Source organism: Asparagus officinalis, chromosome 7, assembly GCF_001876935.1.
Source record: "Asparagus officinalis chromosome 7, Aspof.V1, whole genome shotgun sequence".
Taxonomy (NCBI): Eukaryota; Viridiplantae; Streptophyta; class Magnoliopsida; order Asparagales; family Asparagaceae; genus Asparagus; species Asparagus officinalis.
The window spans coordinates 80,462,153-80,477,678 of NC_033800.1; the positions used below are offsets into that span (position 1 = coordinate 80,462,153).

General features: G+C 34.3%; 2 protein-coding genes across 2 annotated transcripts; one reads left to right on the forward strand and one right to left on the reverse strand.

Annotated features, from left to right (window-relative positions):
• On the forward strand, window positions 8,175–10,326 carry LOC109849360 (pentatricopeptide repeat-containing protein ELI1, chloroplastic-like). The gene is made up of 2 exons (XM_020419184.1): window positions 8,175–9,954; window positions 10,079–10,326. Exon 1 carries the CDS (start codon window positions 8,305–8,307, stop codon window positions 9,883–9,885), a length of 1,581 nt encoding a protein of 526 aa, XP_020274773.1. The 5' UTR covers window positions 8,175–8,304; the 3' UTR covers window positions 9,886–9,954; window positions 10,079–10,326.
• Window positions 10,617–14,878, reverse strand: LOC109849871 (B3 domain-containing protein IDEF1-like). Its single transcript, XM_020419753.1, has 10 exons — window positions 14,617–14,878; window positions 14,249–14,493; window positions 13,408–13,584; window positions 12,890–13,014; window positions 12,689–12,805; window positions 12,353–12,442; window positions 12,083–12,183; window positions 11,854–11,900; window positions 11,700–11,776; window positions 10,617–11,084 (listed from the first exon to the last, which is right to left on the reverse strand). Exons 2-10 carry the CDS (start codon window positions 14,427–14,429, stop codon window positions 10,854–10,856), a joined length of 1,146 nt encoding a protein of 381 aa, XP_020275342.1. The 5' UTR covers window positions 14,430–14,493; window positions 14,617–14,878; the 3' UTR covers window positions 10,617–10,853.

The window sequence follows — 15,526 nt, forward strand, 5'->3', positions numbered from 1 at the left end:
TTAACAAGATCGTATGGTTTACTGATTTGAAAAATAATGTGTTGTGAATTAATGACTTAATATAGTTGTTGTATATCTTTCATAGAGTCTATTAATCTATTTAAAAGAAGATTCAAACTTGTTTGAGATCATTTTGTTAAAATCAAGTGTCTTTAAAAGAACTCGTATTTTTAACACTTTTGCAAAATGACGAGTTTTCACAAATGGATATAGCATTTTCAAAAATTTCTTCTCTATCATGCTCATCTTCATGTTTATAAATGTTTTCCAAAATTTCATAATTATTGGAGTAAATTTGTTATTTTTAATTGATTTAAAAAGTCAGATTTTACATGTATCAGTTTATCAGTCATCAGTTGACCGAACGGGTCAGACTGGTCGACCGACCAGAAAAGTTTTTTCAATGTTTGAGTTCTCAGGGTTTTTCAGTCAACCGACACACTTGTATCAGTCGACCGATAGACACCCATCGGTCGATCGACACAAGTCTATCGGTCGACTGAATATACGTCCGTTGCAAATAACAACTAGTTTTCCAGACTTTGTTTTTTGCTGGTTTTTGCCTCGTTTTTTGTGTTTGGACTATTGTAATGAGAGCCTATATATCTCCCTCTGGTTTCATTTGCAAAAATTAAGGAAATGTGAGTTTAGAACAAGTTTTACAAGTATTTGTTTAAGGGTTTCAAAGAAAAATAAATTGTGGTTTATTTGTGTGAAGAGATTTTCCTAAGAGAATTATTGCAACAACGTTCTTGAGGATTTCAACCTCAAATATCTATATTTCTTGATTGTTTTAGAGAAGTTTTTCTAAACCCATCTTCTAGCAAATTTATTATTTTTAGTTCTTATATATTTATGCTAGATTGAATTGAGTTTATATTTGATTATACTCATTGTTTACACACACACAACCTATAGAGCCTTCAGTATTTTCACATATAATATTTATTAGGTTGTGAGATTGTATCTTTGAGAGTGAGGTTAGAATTTCGTTCTCATCTTTGTTAGAGAACAAACCATTGTATTTGAGCTTTATTGTTGAGAGAACACATTGTAATACATAAGGACACTTAGAAAGTGGTTGGTGAGAAACGGTGTCAATTCCAAGAGGAGTGGCATCGGTTGTAAATCCTAAGGAGAGGTTGTAATTCCAAGCACTTGAGAAAGGTGACACGGCTAGGCCAACACTTAGAGGAGTGGGAGGAGTGTATTGTGTATTGACAATTATGTGAGTTATAAATGTTTATCGGTGAGCATTGAAAACCAATTGTGTAACTTTTTGTGTTGATAGTGGAGATTCTCCTCGAGGGTGAGGAGCGGAGACTGTTGGCCTCTTTGTTTTGATGATGTTTAACAAATAATTTATCACTAATGTTGTTTGTCTAGTGTTGGTATATTTCTATTTATTATAGACAAACAACGAGTTGGAGGATGGATGGATTGCGCCATAATGATCATATCAAATGGAGGTTGGTGGAATAGTGGTTGAAGCTATGCAAATTCAAGTTGAAAATCCAAGTTCAAGCTTCATCCGCAAGATTACCAAGAAGAGCTTATTGAAGATCAAGATCGGCTTGGGTAATTTAGTTTAGGTTTTATATTATGTGTGTTAGATACTCTAAGCTCAATATCATATACACACACATTTTATTGGTTTCCTTGTATATATATACATAAGTTTTGGTTTCTATGCATATGTATAGTTATATATATACATACATAGTTTTTGAGTTTTTATGTTTATAAATATGAAATCACATGTTTCATATTTATTATTGTGTTTTAGTATATATTGCATAGAATATGAAATTTTGTGAAAATATTGTATTCTTAGTTTTTAGACTTAACAATAATTATATACATATTTTATTAAGTCTATATAATCATTGTGCAAAGTTTCAAAACATGGTTTAGCCTAAATGTCAAAATTCATATGTTTACATTTTTCGTGTTTTGGACTATTTTGCAAAATGATGATTTTTCACAAATAGGAAATGCAATTTGGAAAATTCTTTTTGTAACATGTTCATTTACATGTTTATATACATTTTCCAAAGTTTCATTATTTTTGGACTTCATTTGTTATTTTTAACAATCAGATTTTAAAACCTATTTTACTGTGTATCAGATTTTGGTCGACCGCATCGGTCGACCGCTCATATGTTCAGTCGGCAGTGGGCAGCAGAGAATTTGTCGGTCGACCGGTGCGGTCGACCGAGAGCTCAGTTTTTATGATCATCCAAGAGAATGTTTTTCAAATAGTTTAAAAAGAGTTTAAGCTTGTTTTAATCTTGTTTAAGGATTTGGTTTATGAAGAAAGTTTTACAAGAGTTTGAGGAGATTATCAATTGTATTTTGGGCATTCAATCCATCTCTCTCTCTTGTCATCTAGAGAAGTTTTCCTAAACTCAACTCTAGCTTTTATTTATAATTATTTGTTGATTATCATTTCTATTAAAGCTAGTTTTATATTGAGTTTAGATTTGATTTTACTCATTGTTACACACACCCACTTGAGCTTATTATATTTGCATACATAGTATAATAGGGTTGTGAGAGATTGTAACATTGAGTTGTGCTTAATTGAGTTCTCATCTATTATAGAGAACAAATTTATATTTGTTACATTGTGAGTGGTGTAAGGTTTTCGGTGAGCTAGAAAACCGAGTGTGTTGTGGAGTTTTCGGTGAACTATAAAACCGAGTGTGAGGAGTGAACATTGATCGGTGAGCGTTGAAAACCGACACTGTGAGGTGTAAACGTTATTCGGGTGAGCGTAGAAAACCCGGTTGTGATAGTGGATTTCTCCTCGGGAGTGGAGAACGGAGACGTAGGACGAAAGGTCCGAACTCCGTGATCATTTAATTGTGTTTGTGCTTTGGCGTTTATTTATATTTGTGTTCATTGCTCATATCGCCATTGTCTCATTATTTATATGATCCACTATCTAGCTCATATTGCTTACCCCTTTTGTGTTAGTTTCATATCCTTGCATATATCTTGTTGTATATATCATTGCATACATATTTCATCATATAGGATATATCTCATTGTTTACATTGCTTATCCTAGCTCATATATCTTGTGGTATTTTAATTAATTTTAATTGGCATTTCAATTGGATTAGATTAGCATAAGACCCTAATCACCCCCCCTCTAGGGTCTAACAATTGGTATCAGAGCTTGGTGCTCTTTGATTTAAGGTCTAATCGCCTTGAGTTAAAGATCCAAGTTATCTTTTTGTGCTAATCTTATTTTGATTTTATTTGTATCTTGCTTGCATACATTTTCTTATTATGGATATGAATTATGCATCTTGTTTAGGCTATGATTCTAGTATTGCTTCTAAATTCAATGTTTTTCCTTATGCTCAATGGTGTTTTAGATTCAAATTATTTGTTCAATCTAAAAATATCGATTTATGGGAAGTCATTGATTGTGCTTATATTGTGCCCACGTTGGAGAAATCCAAGTGGAGCAAACATGATAAAAAGATGTTTATTATGAACAAGCTTATGTTAGTTTATTAAATGCATTTGATTCATTTATGTCTAACAAGCTTGATTCTTTTGATAGCGCTTATACATTATGAAAATTCATAGAAGCGCATCAAGGAGACTTGGAGGCGATCCGACAAGCTTTGGAGGATCCCGCTTCAAGTTCTAAAGGAGCTTCATGCACACGAGCACTAGGCGATAGCCCTAGTGAGGTTTACGAGTTCGAACCTGATAATGATTTATCTAGTGATGAACTTGCTTGTGCTAGTAAAAAATTATTGCATGCCTTTAACAAATTGCATAAAGATTTTGTTGATTTACAATACAAGCATGATAATTTAAAATCCGATCATGAGAAGCTAGTGTCCAAATTTATTGCTTAAAGAAAGCAATGATTTATTAAATTTGGAAAATAAAAATTTGATCTTATCTATTGCTAGCCTACCTCATGCTAAGATTGATGTCATGTTAGAAGTAGAGAACATAAAGAATGATACAGCTTCTTTTATAAATGACTATTTATGTTCTACTTCTAATAAAAATGCATATGTGCCTAAAAATAAAGATTTGAATCTTATGAATAAATACATTTTATCTTTAGATTCAACTTTGAAAACATGCATTAATAATCATAAGAGGCTTATGGATATGTGTGTCAAGTCTAAGTCATCATCTACTCATTATGCACACATATATAGTAAAATTTACAAATGCTCTATTTGCGGCCGAAAAGGTCATTTATCTAAATTTTGTTATGATGCACACAAACATAAGAATTCTAATGCTCCTTGTGCATCTCATGTAGCTTCTTCATCTTGTACACTTACACATTCACATGCTCATTCTCACAAAGTTCATCATAAGCATGCTAGTTTGTTCAAGTGTGATCATTGTGGTCGTTTTGGTCATTTGGCAGAATATTGTTTTGATTTGAAAAGAAAATCTCGTTTGCCAAATGTATCTAGTAGACCACATGTTTTTAAATATGATGTTTGTGGTAGGTTTGGGCATCTTGCTAAATTTTGTTTTGATTTGCAAAATGCTCCAAATTTACAATTTGCTTCAAAAAGACCACCTTTGTTTAATGATGTTTCTCATTTGCAAAATAATTTTAAAAGAAAATCTTTATTTGCAAATGATTCCCGTGCACGAGCTAATGGTCCACAAAAATAAATGGATCTCTTTCATTGCATAAATTGCAATCGGAAGGGTTATTTGAGTGATTATTGCTTTGACCGTGTTAGTGCACTACATGTGCCTAAACGGGTTCATAACCCTAGGGGTTTGAGCTTTAATGATAGGGGTCATGTCCCTAAATCTCTTGGTACCAAGAATTCTTGGGTACCAAAACAAATTTGATTTTTAAACCAAGTATTTTAGTGTTTTTTTTTCTTTTTCCTTTTCTTGGTTTTGAAAATTATACTTTAAAATTTTTGAACATGAAAACAATTCTTTTTATTGATCAAATTCTTTTGTTTTCATGATTATTGATTTTGTTTTGATGAGAGGTTTGTGTCTATATAAACCCTCCGGATTCATTGGGTGTTTATTCCCAAATCATGTTTACCGGATGCTTAAATGTTTATATGGGTTGATACTAGCTCAAGAGCTAGATATAATTGCCTCTCTTAATTTTTGAAAATCAATGATGATTTGGTTTTTACGTTCTTGGATTTAAACTTTGAACTCATTTGAGTGATTAATTTGTTTTCTTTTGAAAACTTTTTTTCATGGTTCTCATGTTTCCTCATTCTTTTGCTTTCATAAATTCATTCATACATGGTTTTTATGCTTGAGAAATGAGACATTATGTTCACTTTGATATATTTATATATGTGTGTCCTCATTGTATTTTTGTATGTGAGTGGTGTTTAGCATTTTTTTATCTATGCTTGCTCACATATATTTGCCTTGATCTTTATTGCATATATTCCATATGGCATTTTGATAGGGGGAGCAATCCCTATATTATTCTGTGTTATACTCACCCATGCATATTGTTAGGGGAGCTTTCGCTCTCTTATTCTTTTTGTCCCCTTTTTGATGTTGTCAAAGGGGGAGAAATATTGTGAGTATAGTCTTTCTTGTTTATATGCATGATATATTATACTTTGTATATTCATTTCCTTTCATGCATATATCCTTTTTGTAAATTGTTTGTCATCATCAAAAAGGGGGAGATTGTTGGCCTCTTTGTTTTGATGATGTTTAACAAACAATTTACCACTAATGTTGTTTGTCTAGTGTTGGTATATTTCTATTTATTATAGACAAACAACGAGTTGGAGGATGGATGGATTACGCCATAACGATCATATCAAATGGAGGTTGGTGGAATAGTGGTTGAAGCTATGCAAATTCAAGTTGAAGATCAAAGTTCAAGCTTCATCCGTAAGATTACCAAGAAGAGCTTATTGAAGATCAAGATCGGCTTGGGTAATTTAGTTTAGATTTTATATTATGTGTGTTAGATACTCTATATTTCATATTTACTATTGTGTTTTTGAAATCATTGCATAGAATATGAAATTTTGTGAAAATATTATATTCTTAGTTTTTGGACTTAACAATAATCATATACATATTTTATTAAGTTTATATAATCATTGTACAAAGTTTCAAAACATGGTTTAGCCTAAATGTCAAAATTCATATGTTTACATTTTTCGTGTTTTGGACTATTTTGCAAAATGATGATTTTTCACAAATAGGAAATGCAATTTGGAAAATTCTTTTTGTAACATGTTCATTTACATGTTTATATATATTTCCCAAAGTTTTATTATTTTTGGACTTCATTTGTTATTTTTTAATAATTTTCCAAAAGTCTCAAAATCTGTTTCAAAACCTGTTTTCTGTAGTGTCTGTTCGCGGTCGACCGCCACGGTCGACTGCCCATGAGTTTAGAACTCAGAACAGTTCTTGTTGGCTCACGGTCGACCGTGGCGGTCGACCGTAGCGAGTCCACGTCGCGGTCGACCGTCGTTTGTCCAGATTCTTTTTTACTGTTTTTTGTTGCTCGCGGTCGACCGTCGAACTGTAACATCAGCTCTAACGGTTAGTTTTCCAGCCCGTTGCTGATCTGGTTTTTTGGTCTTTTCTTGTTTTTCTCTTGTCTTTGGGGTTTCATATAAATACCCCTTTACCTCAGTTTTTATGATCATCCAAGAGAATGTTTTTTAAATAGTTTAAAAAGAGTTTAAGCTTGTTTTAAGCTTGTTTAAGGGTTTGGTTTATGAAGAAAGTTTAAACAAGAGCTTGAGGAGATTATCAATTGTATTTTGGGCATTCAATCCATCTCTCTCTCTTGTCATCTAGAGAAGTTTTCCTAAACCCAACTCTAGCTTTTATTTATAATTATTTGTTGATTATCATTTCTATTAAAGCTAGTTTTATATTGAGTTTAGATTTGATTTTACTCATTGTTACACACACCCACTTGAGCTTATTGTATTTGCATACATAGTATAATAGGGTTGTGAGAGATTGTAACATTGAGTTGTGCTTAATTGAGTTCTCATCTATTGTAGAGAATAAATTTATATTTGTTACATTGTGAGTGGTGTAAGGTTTTCGGTGAGCTAGAAAACCGAGTGTGTTGTGGAGTTTTCGGTGAACTATAAAACCGAGTGTGAGGAGTGAACGTTGATCGGTGAGCGTTGAAAACCGACACTGTGAGGTGTAAACGTTATTCGGGTGAGCGTAGAAAACCCGGTTGTGATAGTGGATTTCTCCCCGGGAGTGGGGAGCGGAGACGTAGGACGGAAGGTCCGAACTCCGTGATCATTTGATTGTGTTTGTGCTTTGGCGTTTATTTATATTTGTGCCCATTGCTCATATCGTCATTGTCTCATTATTTATATGATCCACTATCTAGCTCATATTGTTTACCCCTTTTGTGTTAGTTTCATATCCTTGCATATATCTTGTTGTATATATCCTTGCATACATATTTCATCATATAGGATATATCTCATTGTTTACATTGCTTATCCTAGCTCATATATCTTATGGTATTATATCTCATTGTTTACATTGCTTATCCTAGCTCATATATCTTATGGTATTTCATACTTGCTAGGATAACTTGTTAATTAATTTTAATTGGCATATAATCGGATTAGATTAGCATAAGACCCTAATCACCCCCTCTAGGGTCTAACAGAGACATAGGTCATGGGTCGACCGAACTCCGTAATCATTTTATTGTGTTTGTGTTTGGCATTGGCGTATATTTCTCTTATATCTTATGCTCATTGTTTATATCGCCTATTGTCATATTGTTTATCATTGCTTATCCTTTCATATAATTTGTTGCATATCATACTTGCTAGGATATTAGTTAATAAGTTTTAATTTGGTATTAGTATCGGATTATATTAACAATTACCCTATTAACCCCCCTCTAGGGTACTTTCACTTATAGTTCTGTTTGTGCACTTTTTTTCACTCTTTAATTCTAGGGGATTCTTTGGAAACACCCCAAAGTTCAGGGGTCTTGAGAACTTTTTTATTCCCCTAAAGCCCGTAATTATCGGGTTGTCTCCCAAAACCCCTTTGTAACTATCAAATTTTTTCAAGAGACCCTCTTAAACGGCGTTAACGGAGTCCGCACTAATGGAACAAGATGAGGTCTATTCGCAATTGGACAAAACTGCAGGGAGCCTATTAGCCAAATATAAACATGATGTTAATGGACCGAAACCGAAATTTTTATCACCTACACTCGCTCTACCCGAACCTCTATCTCCATATTTAAATCCCTTCTGTCCCCCAAAATCTCCTACCCGCCAAAAATCCAGTTCAAATGAACCCTTCAAAGTGTCATCTCCTCCTAAAATCCTGCAAAACCCTGAACCAACTCAAGCAAATCCATGCACAATCCATAACCCAATCCCTCCACCCTCACCATCAACCCCTCTCCTGCAAGATCCTCAACCTCTATTCGAACCTCAACAGACCCATTGATGCCCTCAATGTCTTCACCCAAATCCCAGACCCTGATCTAATCACCCTCACCAGCCTCATCAATTTACACTTGCACTCCAATCAACCCCGAAAAGCCATCTGGGTCTTTGCCGAAATTTTAAAATCCGGCAAAAAACCTGATGGGTTTGCTGCCGTTGGTGCTCTCTCTGCCTCTGGTTTGATTTGTGATCTTAAGCTAGGAAAATCTCTTCATGGGTTTGTTTTAAGACATGGATTAGGATTTGAGACTGTTGTAAATAATGCATTGGTTGATACCTACTGTCGAAATGGTAGATTGGAGCTTGCCAAGATTGTTTTTGATGAAATGGGTGAAAGAGATCCTGTGTCTTGGAGTAGTTTGTTGCATGGATATGTGATTTATGGCAGTTTGGAGCATGCTTGTGAGTTGTTCGATGAAATGACAAAGAGAGATGTGGTTTGCTGGACTGTGATGATAACGGGTCACGTACAGAGAAAATGCCCGGTTCGTGCTCTAGAGCTATTTAGTGAGATGAAATTAGAGGGTCATCGTCCTACCTTGATCACGATTGTTGGTGTACTGTCAGCCTGTGCGGATATCGGAGCATTGGATCTCGGGCGTGCCATTCATGGATGCATTGCAAAAATAAATTTAGGGCTGGATGTTACCATCGTGTATAATGCACTTATTGATATGTATTCGAAGAGTGGGGATCTCAAAATGGCCGTTGAGATCTTTAAGGGTACGATGAAGAAGGATGTTTATACTTGGACTACAATGATTTCAGGGTTCGCAGTTCATGGCCAGGGATTGAGAGCTATCAAAGTATTCAACGATATGCTGGACTCGGGAATAAGACCAAATGAAGTGACGTTTTTGTCTGTCCTTTTGGCTTGTAGCCATTCAGGATTGGTAAATGAAGGTAGAGTTTGGTTCAAGAAAATGAGTGAAATCCATAAATTGAAGCCCAAAGTTGAACATTATGGATGCATGGTCGATCTTTTTGGGCGAGCAGGGCAACTTAAGGAAGCAAAGAAATTGGTAAAAGAGATGAGTAGAAATCCAGATTGTGTTATATGGAGATCATTGCTAAGTGCATCTTTAGTTCACGGTGATATAAAACTGGCTGAGACCGCAGGGAGAGAGATAATCAAGCAAGATCCTAATGATGATGGGGTTTATGTGCTTCTATGGAATATGTATGCTTCTTCGAATCGATGGGAGGAAGCTCGAGAAATGAGGAAAGAGATGACAGAAAGGAAACTTGTCAAGATGCCAGGGTGTAGTTGGATTGAGCTTGATGGTATTGTTCATGAATTTTTGGTCGAAGACAGGATACACTTACTCTGTGAAGATATATGCTTGATTTTGGAGGGGATTTCCAAGCACTTGAAGATGGATACAGTTCCTTTCTTTGAGGATGATTGTGTTTGGTTATAGATAATGAAGTATGAAGATGACCCAGAAACCAAAGATGATCTGCAATCCGCAGTTTTGCAACATTTCCAGGTTTTTCTTCCACTATGATTAATTTTTTTCCCATTCTAATTTTCTGCAAATACTCGCTGTATAATTCGTTTGTAACCATAAGAAACTCAAAATCATTTATGCAATGCTATATATTTTAAAACAGATCTCTCGCCAGGGTGTAGTTGGATTGAGCTTGATGTTATTGCTCATGAATTTTTGGTTGAAGACAGGATAACACTTACTTTGTGAAGATATATACTTGATTTTGGAGGGGATTGCCAAGCACTTGAAGATGGATACAGTTCCTTTCCAGGTTTTTCTTCCACTTTGGTTATTTATTTATTTTCTATTCTAATTTTCTGCAGATATTGGCTGTATAATTCGTTGTAATCATAAGAAACTCAAAATCATTTTGGCAATGCTATATGGTTTATAACAGAACTCTTGCTCTTTATAGAAGTAGTCGTTGTTTATCTTGACACGAACCAATCGAGCACTAGTTTTGAGAAATCTTACAGATTTGACACAGTAGTGTAGTACTTGCCAACAGTCTGTGAACATCTTTAATATCCAAAACCACAAAGCTCTCCACAATTTTGCTTCATCTAAGGAGCTCTGAGGACCAAAGTAATAACAACATGCAATCAAAATCTGTAAGACAAAATAAATCCATGGTAATTGTAATTGCAATTGTTCTGAGTAATAAATATAAAGCACAAAAATATTTCAGGACCTGACTTGAAAAACATTCATGTATTGTACGGTAACTATAGAAATCATTCAGAGGTACAGAATCATCATCTTTTTAGATCACCCTCTGATTTATTTTTCCCCTCCTTGCACATAGTACCTACGGCATGAGACCTCTAAAGGTATCTTCTCGAAAGCAATTTCTAGCCTAGAGAAATTATAAGATCCAGCATTCTCTCTCAGGCAATTTAGAAATTCCACCCGAGAGGAGGGAATTCAGGTCTCTGTGGTGGATTAGCTGCAAGTTCTCCTCGAGTTTTCTCTTGTTCCAGCCACAGTTGTCTGCTATCACCATTCTCGTGTTCATCTATTAGCATCTGATTCAAGCAATCTGCTTTCATGTTGCTTTCACTTATCTGGTGACAGTTGATTACTTCAGCATGTTTCGGTGGTCGTACAGCCTTCTTTCCTCTAACAACCTTCAGGAGAAAATAAATAATGAAAAATCGATACAGATGTCATCCATCAAAAAACACAATTGAGAAAATAATTTAGACTTCTGTTTCGGGGAAATTGCAACAACCTAACAACCCTCTTCATCTATACTGGTTTTTAAGTAACTCCCTCATCTAAAAAGTTCAACTAAAAGCCCCCTCTGTTTGTAACCACTAATGAAATAGTCAATATGTACTTCAGCCTTTTTTTGTTCAAATTTCTGCATAGACGTTTGCACTTGAATTGATGTCTAAACTTCAAAATTCACGTATTTAGGTAGTTAAGGGAAGAAAATATAGAAGAAAAGTCAGTCTCAAAAGAACTAATATTTTATTATAAAACCTAGAATTCTGCATGTGGATTCCGTACAGAGATCTGAAGGAACAAACTCCTCAACTAAAGGGTTTCATTACTGATCATAGTTGAGGGTTTTCATCTGTCGAACCTTTTAAATGAGGGAATTTCTAGTATTTTACCTATAATTTATACTCTTCTCACTTTCATATTAGGAATTTCAGTAGTCAAAAACCACCATTACAAGTTACATATCACAGAAAGGTATTAAACTACTGGTGTATTTCATATCCTTTGAAACTCACATAATTGTCAGATACCAAACTTCTGTAAATAATGAAGTAGTCGCCCGCCTGAAGGCCATGTGCTTTTACAAATTCACCTGAACGACGGAAACATACATACTTTACAAAACAAGATATGATGTTTTATAAATCAAATACACAAAAGTATGAGTACCTGTAGACTCCATAATATACATTCGGCTTTTATTATTGGGCCAGAACCTAAACATAAAATAAACTTAAGAAAATTTTCACCAACTATTCAAGATCAACATGGATAAATTTTCACAACTATTCAATACATTTTTGTGCTGCCATTTACTAGTATCTATATGGACAGTCCACAAGATTAAGCATTATAGATTTACTTCTCGAGTTAAGTGCTCAATTACAAAAGGTAATACCTGTACTTGAATTTCCATGTTACTGGAAGTGCAAGATCATCCACCTCCAATATGATTCCGTCCCTTTCGGTTAATGGAGGAAGATTCGCCTCTGCCTCCTTCTGCAGATTAAAAACAAAGTTAAACCAATCTGTAAATCCAATCATGGTTCCTATGTTTTGGCTTGAGTATAAATTTTAGAAAATAAATAATAATTCTATAGTTTGAATTTGAAATAAATTGATTACAACCAAAAGACAGAAAATGGGAGTGAAAACAATTACTTAATACCTTAGGCAGCACTATTCTACCAACAGTTCCAACATCACTATTTGACAACTCTTTTCGCATGATCAATTTTAGCGCTGTATCCTCCAGATCCTGCCAGGTTCACATAAAAGAAAAAGAGCTAATATTAAGAAATGTTTATGTAAATATTATTAAGCTGCTTTACATCGTTAAAGAGAGCAACCAGTATTTGTACTCTGTTTGAGCGGAAATCTGAACTAGCTTTGACTAATATACATTCATGAATTGTAGATAAATCTAACTTTATCATAGATATAATTTCTGAAAACTAACGGATTCATCAAATTTGTCATTCATCATGAACTGGTTTGTACATACGTCATCGAATTCTTCAATGGGAGGATGGATCGTATGTTGCCTTAAAGTCTGACGTATCCCCAATGAACTGTTCTCGCTTGATTGAATTGATCTGGACCGCATATTGCATATGTGTCCCTAGCAAAAAAATAGTCTTTAAGAAGCTAGAAGATTTCTATTACATGATTAGATAGTTTGAAAGTTCTCTTTTAATATGTTCACCTCATGATTCTTGGACTCTCCAATGTCTGAATGTTCATTTTCTTTGAAATTTGCTGACAAACAACTTGACGGCATGAGTGTTGGTTGTGAAGTAGCTGGTAATGCCATGGAGTTGCATGGCAAAGCTGCATAGGAACAAAACTTTAACATACTACTTAGAGCTTCATTTCATATCTCTCAAACAAAAAGGTAAATTGCAGACAACCCCCCTCATCTATACCTTCAGTAACACTTATCACCTGTATTCATTTATTAGCATCAATCACCCTTCAATTAGGGGTTTCATAACGATAAATTGCAAATAACCCCTCTCTCATGGATTGAGGAATACAAAATGTTAATGAAAATATTTGATGGTTTTGTACAAAGAACATTACATGAGCTTTTGGAGCATACTAGTCGCTAGATCTAGTATCGGGAAATAAACACTACTAAGAGAGCGTTAGCCTAAAAGACTGATATTGGTGACATTGTGCATAATATCTCTAAAACAATTATAGAAAATGTTTAGATTATACCTGATGCAGAGTAGAAGTTGTTGTTCATAATAGGAGGGAAACTTTCCACTTGCGAAAGAAAGGAGTAAGAATTTGGAGGGTTGATGTTTGGAAAGTCGACAAGTGTCTTCATGTTTGATACAGAATTTGGAACGCTATTGTTTTCATATGGCAACCCATTTCCAAGAAAACCACTTCCTGCATGATAACGAACAAAAGAAATAAGTAATAAATAAATAAACAAACAAGATAGTACTAACTACTATAATTAAAGGGTAAAACAAGATGGTGCAAGTTTTGAATGTATTGATTCATGACATTCTTATGAAGAAAGGGAGAAAGGAGAAAATATATAATATCATGAATATCCTTTCATCCTTTTTTTTAAATATTTTTTCTTCATCGATGGACTTCATTAATCTTTCCTTCTGCGATAAGGCATGTATCTTTGAGACTTTGTTATCCATAACTAAATTTAATTCACTGCTGGATAGCTGAGCTTCAATATCCACTTCTTCTCCTTCAATAGTAAAATTAAAACTTATATGCAAATTACATATATACAATTCACCTATTCATTAATATATCCAACAATTAGTGCACAAAGCTAGCATGATACCACATAATTCATCAGCCGATAGGAGGTTCATCTTCTTTACAAAAAATGTATTTATATTCTTAAAATATATATACATTAGTAAAAACAATGGCCTATATGTACATTCTGATACATTATGTACATTCTAATGCATTATTTGCAAATACACTCCAAGTCATAACACAAGAAATTTACTCAATTGATCAAAATCTAATGCTTAAACAAAGGATGCAAAAATTCTATACCAACCACTTGAATGCTTACCTAATTGAGCATTGTCTCCATGAAACCCTAACCCATTAAGCCCAACAGGTGCTTGATCGAATTCCAACTCTCGACACCGTAGCGAATTCGAACCTCCTCTTGACAAAATTGGCATTGAATTTTCACCTCCAAAGCAAAATCCACCACTTCTACTACTCTTTCCACCCTCACCCCCCTCCATTGAGCTTAATCGAAGATCCGTACTTGGTGATTTCACCTTCTTACCCTTCTCACTATCCAACAACCTATGAAAATTCATACTTCAAAAATTAGAACACACAAAAAACCCCTAATTTGAATTCAATGACACGCGATAGGAGTGAAGTAAATCTAGAGACTGTATTTGGTATTTATAGGCGAAAACTTACGTGGCGACGAAGTTGCGAAGAATACGGTAAAAGTAAACCCTAGGGTTTTTTTTAGGGAAGTAATTTTATGAAGAGGATTGGATTGAACCTAGACATGCACATTACATGCATATATGGCTAAGAAATCTTTGTCTTGAGGTGGAAGTACTGTAAAGATATAGTGAAGATTTGGTGAAGGTCTAATGACTTGAATCAATAATCACAATAAAAATATCAAAAGCAGAAAAAAAAAATTTAAAATAATTTTGGTTGTGGAGAATGAAGTTTGAATCAAGAGAGGCAAGAAAGAAGAAGGAAAGACGCTGGTTTTCAAGAGGTTTATAAGGAAATGGACAGGGGATCGTCTGAAATATAACTTTACATTAGAAGTGGGGCCCGCCAAGGTTGTATTCGTTGATTGCTTATCTTGCATAATTAAGCTGTTTGGTGTTATGGACTTGTAGTAGATCACATTATAGGGGTCCGTCGTGATGCAATTTTTTTTATTTTAAAGGGTGTTATTTGTAATTTTTAGATTGGGTCCTCTCCACTATTAAAAAATAGTGACAGTTACTATATTAAAATTGTTTATTTATTTACTTGGTGGCTGTGGTTTATTTTTAAGCATAAATTATGAAAGTAAAGCAATTCATGTGGTATGTTCGTTATTAGATATAGAATGAATCATAATCATCCATTACGAATGCAGTTGTCTTTTCATTTTAATTTTTTTATGGTGAAGAAGATCCAATTCCTTTTTCTTTGAGGGGGAGGGCTATCTGCAATTTTTAGTTAAGTTTGAGATTTCCATGAGTTGGTGCAAATATTCATTTTGTTTGTGTTAGCCATGATTGTATAATTGGCACTTTTCTATGGGAAGGTAAAGCTATTCGGTGTTAATGAATTGGTAGGGGATTGGTTTATTGGGGAA

What these genes read in the sequence shown, in the direction of transcription:
- LOC109849360 (XM_020419184.1), top strand. Translation starts at nt 8,305, where the DNA reads ATGAACCCTTCAAAGTGTCATCTCCTCCTAAAATCCTGCAAAACCCTG.
- LOC109849871 (XM_020419753.1), bottom strand. Translation starts at nt 14,429, where the DNA reads ATGGAGGGGGGTGAGGGTGGAAAGAGTAGTAGAAGTGGTGGATTTTGC. An exon ending in GAGAGTCCAAGAATCATGAG is followed by an intron (nt 12,806 to 12,889) that starts GTGAACATATTA and finishes TTTTTTTGCTAG; the next exon opens with GGACACATATGCAATATGCG. An exon ending in CCATTGAAGAATTCGATGAC is followed by an intron (nt 12,443 to 12,688) that starts GTATGTACAAAC and finishes TGAACCTGGCAG; the next exon opens with GATCTGGAGGATACAGCGCT.